The sequence below is a fragment of the Carcharhinus amblyrhynchos genome, unplaced genomic scaffold, assembly GCF_965287045.1.
Source record: "Carcharhinus amblyrhynchos unplaced genomic scaffold, sCarAmb.v2.hapA chromosome_1252, whole genome shotgun sequence".
Taxonomy (NCBI): domain Eukaryota; kingdom Metazoa; phylum Chordata; class Chondrichthyes; order Carcharhiniformes; family Carcharhinidae; genus Carcharhinus; species Carcharhinus amblyrhynchos.
This window is the reverse complement of record NW_027650992.1, coordinates 587-7,090: the sequence shown is the minus strand read 5'-3', so window position 1 is coordinate 7,090 and position 6,504 is coordinate 587. Positions and strand designations below refer to the sequence as shown.

General features: G+C 56.6%; 1 protein-coding gene across 1 annotated transcript; it reads left to right on the top strand.

Moving 5' to 3' along the window:
• Positions 1–3,524: 3,524 nt before the first annotated feature.
• LOC145340657 (tyrosinase-like) lies at positions 3,525–6,298 on the top strand (the record flags this gene model as incomplete). The annotated part of the gene is made up of 3 exons (XM_080185123.1): positions 3,525–4,286; positions 5,715–5,922; positions 6,157–6,298. Coding segments are annotated over exons 1-3 (1,112 nt in total), but the record flags the coding sequence as incomplete, so codon positions are not given.
• Between the last annotated feature and the right edge of the window lie 206 nt (positions 6,299–6,504).

Sequence of the window (6,504 nt, the reverse complement as noted above, 5' to 3'; positions counted from 1 at the left end):
CTGAGGGAGCCCCGCACTGTGGGAGGGTCGGTGCTGAGGGAGTCCCGCACTGCGGGAGGGTCGGTGCTGAGGGAGCGCCGCACTGTGGGAGGGTCAGTGCTGAGGGAGTCCCGCACTGTGGGAGGGTCAGTGCTGAGGGAGTGCCGCACTGTGGGAGGGTCAGTGCTGAGGGAGTCCCGCACTGTGGGAGGGTCGGTGCTGAGGGAGTCCCGCACTGTGGGGAGGGTCGGTGCTGAGGGAGCGCCGCACTGTGGGAGGGTCAGTGCTGAGGGAGTCCCGCACTGTGGGAGGGTCAGTGCTGAGGGAGCGCCGCACTGTGGGGAGGGTCGGTGCTGAGGGAGCGCCGCACTGTGGGGAGGGTCGGTGCTGAGGGAGTCCCGCACTGTGGGGAGGGTCGGTGCAGAGGGAGCGCCGCACTGTGGGGAGGGTCGTGCTGAGGGAGCACCGCACTGTGGGGAGGGTCGGTGCTGAGGGAGCACCGCACTGTGGGAGGGTCAGTGCTGAGGGAGTGCCGCACTGTGGGAGGGTCAGTGCTGACGCAGAGACCACTGTCAACTCAAATATCCAGCACCACCCCCCCTCTCTAACCTCACTTCCTCTCTGTATCTCTGTCTCTCTCTCTCTGCCGCTGTTTCTCTTTTTTTCTCTGTGTGCGTGTGTGAATCTCTCTCTCTCTGCCTCTTTCTCTCTGTCTCTCTCTCTCTCTCTGTCTCTCTCTCTCTCTCTGTCTCTCCATTTCTCTGTCTCTGACTCCCTTTCTCTCTGTGTCCCTCTCTCTCTCTGTCTGTCTGTCTCTCTCTCTCTCTCCATTTCTCTGTCTCTGTCTCCCTATCTGTCTCTGTCCATCTCTCTCTCTCTGTCTCCCTCTCTCTCTCTCTGTCTCTCCATCTCTCTCTCTCTGTCTCCCTCTCTCTCTCTGTCTCCCTCTCTCTCTCTGTCCCAGCACCTCGAAACCAGGTCGGTGAGAGTTAGTCGGGGGTGAATTTTGGGGGTTTGACCTTGTAAAAATTCCCGAGTTCCCTGGGGAAGTGACAGGGCCGGGACGCCCGGCGGGGTCAGGGGGTGGGAGTAACCTCTAGCCCGGGGGTGGAAGCGGGGGGGGGAGGTGAGAGAACAGGAAGAACTGGCTGACCTGATCCTCTGTGGCAGGTAAACCTCAGTCTGTATCTGGGGAAGTGGGAGCAGGCGGAATGGACTGAGGTGGAAAAGGGGAACTGCGTTCGTTAACCCGCTCAGACCTCTGCTGAGGGCAGATAAAGGGGAACCAGTAGATGTGGGATCGCCACCGGAAGACAGAGGGGTAGAACGAGGCCACTCGGCCCATTTGCTCCACCATTCAATCATATTTTCCCCATCCCCCATTCTCCTGCCTTTTCCCCCGATCCCCTTATTAATCAGGAACCGATCTATCTCTGTCTTAAAGACACTCAGTGACCCGGCCTCCTCTGGGGCAAAGAGTCCCCACACATTCCCCACTCTCTGGGCGAAGAAATCCCTCCCCATCTCTGTTTTAAAGGACCGTCCCTTTACCCTAAGGTTGTGCCCTCTCTGGTTCCAGTTTCTCCCACTAGTGGAACCATCCTCTCCCACGTCCACTCTATCCAGGGCCCTCGCAGTATCCTGGAAGTTTCAATAAGATCCCCCCATCCTTCTAAACTCCCAATGAGTACAGACCCAGAGTCCTCAACCCGTTCCTCACACCACAAGCTCTTCATTCCAGGGGATAATGTGGATGGATGTTCCCTGTTGCAGGAACGAGAGGGTCACAGTCTTGGGACGAGGGGGAAGAACTTTGAAACAGAGTTGGGGAACAGACAATTTCTCACAAAGGGTTGTGAGCCTGCAGAGTTCGCTCCCCTCCCCACCCCACGCTCGGGACAGAGAGTACATTGAAGGAGGAGTGTTAGAGAGATCTTTAACTGGGATTGGGGATCGATGGGGGGGGGGCGGAAAATGCAGGAAAATAGGGATGAGGAGGATATCATTCCAAGGCAGACGGGCCAAATGGCCTAATTCCGCTCCGCTGTCTAATGGATGAGTGATTGGGTGCGAATGCACGGGGAAAGGAGGCCATTCCCCTGCCCGGGGGGAGGTTGGTCGGGGGGGCTGACAATGAGGTCAATAGTCCTGAACTCCAGAATGTTCCACTCCCTAGCCAAGCTCGCCCAGTCTGCTGGCATCCAACCCGGCAACTTAGAAAATCGCCCGGGGACGTCCAGGAGACAAGGAGCATACAGTCATAGAGGTTTACAGCAGGGAAACAGGCCCTTCGGCCCAACTTGTCCATGCTGCCCCTTTTTATCAAGCCCCTAAGCTAATCCCAATTGCCCGCATTTGCCCCCATATCCCTCTATACCCATCGTACCCATGTAACTGTCTAAACGCTTTTCAAAAGGTAAAATTGTCCCCGCCTCTACTACTGCCTCTGGCAGCTCGTTCCAGACACTCACCACCCTCTGGGTGAACAAAATTGCCCCTCTGGACCCTTCTCTATCTCTCCCCTCTCACCTTAAACCTCTGCCCTCTAGTTTTAGACTCCCCTACCTTTGGGGAAAAGATATTGACTATCTCGCTGATCTGTGCCCCTCATTATTTTATAGACCTCTATAAGATCACCCCTCAAACCTCTGCCCTCTAGTTTTAGACTCCCCTACCTTTGGGGAAAAGATATTAACTATCTCGCTGATCTGTGCCCCTCATTATTTTATAGACCTCTATAAGATCACCCCTCTACGCTCCAGAGAAAAAAGTCCCAGTCTATCCAGCCTCTCCTTATAACTCAATCCATCAAGTCCCGGTAACATCCTAGTAAATCTATTCTGCACTCTTTCTAGTTTAATAATATCCTTTCTATAATAGGGTGACCAGAACTGTACACAGTATTCCAAGTGTGGCCTTACCAATGTCTTGTACAACTTCAACAAGACGTCCCAACTCCTGTATTCAATGTTCTGAGCGATGAAACCAAGCATGCCCAATGCCTTCTTCACCACTCTGTCCACCTGTGACTCCACTTTCAAGGAGCTGTGAACCTGTCCCCCTAGATCTCTCTGTTCTGTAACTCTCCCTGACCATTAACTGAGTAAGTCCTGCCCTGGTTCGATTGACCAAGAAGACCGAATCCAACCCACCCAATGACAAGTCCAATGGATCTACTCTCCATCATCAGTGGAGCGTTGGAAATGGTGGAGGGGGGGTCGGGGGGGGGGTCATTAACAGAGTTAGCAAGCCCTCGGTAATGTCTCCATCCAAGAGAGAGACGGCTGTGATGAGTGGGGACCGAGAGAGAGGGGGTTAAAGCCAAGGTTGTAAATCCTGCAACGGAGCCAAGCAGGATGTTGGTGAGTCTTAGCCAATCCTCACTGATGCTAATCTCTCATCTTGGCCGGAAGGCAAACGGGACTGCGGGAGGGTGGCGTTGAGGTGCTCGACTATAAAAGCCATGGACACGGGCAGCAAAAACACACACACACACACACACACAGTGCCCGCCGGACGCACAGATCCCAGACCCTCCCGCCTCGATGGGCTGGACGTTGGGGGTTGTGTGCTTGCTGGGGTTTGCCCGGGCTCAGATCCCCCTCCCCTGCGCCGACCGCGGGCACGTGGAGGCGGGCGAGTGCTGCCCCCCCTTCTGGGGCGACGGCTCGCCCTGCGGGTCGGCCTCGGGCCGCGGGTGGTGCGTGGAGGTGGAGGGGCCGGGCGGGCGGAGGGAGGCCGACTTCCGCCTGCGCTGGCCCAGCCACTTCTTCAGGCGGGTGTGCCGGTGCGCGGCAAACTACGGGGGCGCGGACTGCGGGGAGTGCGGGTTCGGCTGGGGGGGGCAGGGCTGCCGGGAGAGGCGGGTGACCGTGCGCCGGGATCTGGCCAACATGACGGGCACGGAGCGCCACAGGTTCGTCCGGAACCTCCAGGCGTCCAAGGTGAGACTCAGCCAACGCTACGCCATCTACGCCAGCGAGGCGGGCGCCCCCGGCTCCCGGAGGGGCTTCCGCCGAGAGACCTCCTTCAACGTCGCCACCTGGGTCCACCACTTGACCTCCAAGACCCTGGGCCAGGACGGGCGGCCGTTCTTCGCCCACCGCTCCACCGCCTTCCCCGTCTGGCACCGTCTCTTCCTGCTGTTCCTGGAGACCGAGATCCGGAACGTCACGGCAGACGAGACCTTCTTCATCCCCGTCTGGAGCTGGGCGGGGAAAGACGGCTGCGATGTCTGCACCCCCGACCTCTTTGGCAGCAGTGGGAGCGATGGGCGGCTCAGAGACTCCGTATTCCGCTCGTGGCAGGTACACACACCGTCTGTGTACACACCTAGAATTTAGCACGGCCAATCCACCCTAACCTACACATCTTTGGACACTAAGGGACAATTTAGCACGGCCAATCCACCCTAACCTACACATCTTTGGACACTAAGGGACAATTTAGCATGGCCAATCCACCCTAACCTACACATCTTTGGACACTAAGGGACAATTTAGCATGGCCAATCCACCCTAACCTACACATCTTTGGGCACTAAGGGACAATTTAGCATGGCCAATCCACCCTAACCTACACATCTTTGGGACACTAAGGGGCAATTTAGCACGGCCAATCCACCCTAACCTACACATCTTTGGGACACTAAGGGGCAATTTAGCATGGCCAATCCACCCTAACCTACACATCTTTGGGACACTAAGGGGCAATTTAGCATGGCCAATCCACCCTAACCTACACATCTTTGGGACACTAAGGGGCAATTTAGCATGGCCAATCCACCCTAACCTACACATCTTTGGACACGAAGGGACAATTTAGCACGGCCAATCCACCCTAACCTACACATCTTTGGACACTAAGGGACAATTTAGCACGGCAATCCACCCTAACCTACACATCTTTGGACACTAAGGGACAATTTAGCATGGCCAATCCACCCTAACCTACACATCTTTGGACACGAAGGGACAATTTAGCACGGCCAATCCACCCTAACCTACACATCTTTGGACACTAAGGACAATTTAGCATGGCCAATCCACCCCTACCTGCGTCCTGCGAGTGTTTGATGGGGTCAGTGTAGAGGGAGCTTTACTCTGTATCTAACCCCGTGCTGTACCTGTCCTGGGAGTGTTTGATAGGGGGGACAGTGTAGAGGGAGCTTTACTCTGTATCTAACCCCGTGCTGTACCTGCCCTGGGAGTGTTTGATGGGGGGACAGTGTAGAGGGAGCTTTACTCTGTATCTAACCCCGTGCTGTACCTGTCCTGGGAGTGTTTGATGGGGGGGGACAGTGTAGAGGGAGCTTTACTCTGTATCTAACCCCGTGCTGTCCCTGTCCTGGGAGTGTTTGATGGGGGACAGTGTAGAGGGAGCTTTACTCTGTATCTAACCCCGTGCTGTACCTGCCCTGGGAGTGTTTGATGGGGGGACAGTGTAGAGGGAGCTTTACTCTGTATCTAACCCCGTGCTGTACCTGTCCTGGGAGTGTTTGATGGGGGGGGACAGTGTAGAGGGAGCTTTACTCTGTATCTAACCCCGTGCTGTCCCTGTCCTGGGAGTGTTTGATGGGGGACAGTGTAGAGGGAGCTTTACTCTGTATCTAACCCCGTGCTGTACCTGTCCTGGGAGTGTTTGATAGGGGGGACAGTGTAGAGGGAGCTTTACTCTGTATCTGACCCCGTGTCCTGGGAGAGTGTGTGACGGGGATTATCTTGTTTCTCTCTCAGACGTTCTGTACGGATGTCGGTGATTCCGGGATGGATGTGCTTTGCCCTCCCGAGTCCGGTGGACCCATTCTGCGTTACAACTCACCGAACCCTGACTTTGGAGCTCTGCCCTCGCTCGCCGATATGGAATCCTGCTTGGCGATGGAAGAGTTTGACAGCGCTCCGTTTGGGCGCACTTCTCGTCACGCGTTCCGCAACGCCTTGGAAGGTATTTGGATGGCGGGGTGGGCGGGGGGGGTTCGCACGGTCTCCTTTCTCCCTCGCCACCTGTTCCCCATGCGTCTCACCACCCCAGCTCTTCCTGCAGGGACCTGTTCTGGGAAATCCCACCCCCCGCCGGACTCTCCGCGATCTCCAGCCCGTGTCCAGCCTCTCTGCGTTACTGACCCTCGACTCCCTCCTGCCCTGCTCAACTCTCACTCTGTCTCACCCTCACACGCAGGGAATATTGACCCCCAGAATCCGGACCGGATCACGGCCTCCATGCACAACCTGGTCCACATCTTTTGTGGAGGGACCCTGGGCAGCATTCTGCACTCCAGCAACGACCCTCTCTTCCCGTCGCTCCATGCTTACGTCGATAAGTGAGTGTCCGCGCAGTCCTCTTTCTCTACACTCCAAATCTCACACACACACTCTCTCTCGCACAAGCACACACACTCTCTCTCTCTCGCACGCGCACTCTGTCTCTCTCGCTCGCGCGCGCACTCTCTCTTTTGCACGCGCGCGCGCACTCTCTCTCTCGCACGCGCGCGCACTCTCTCTCTCTCGCACGCGCGCGCACTCTCTC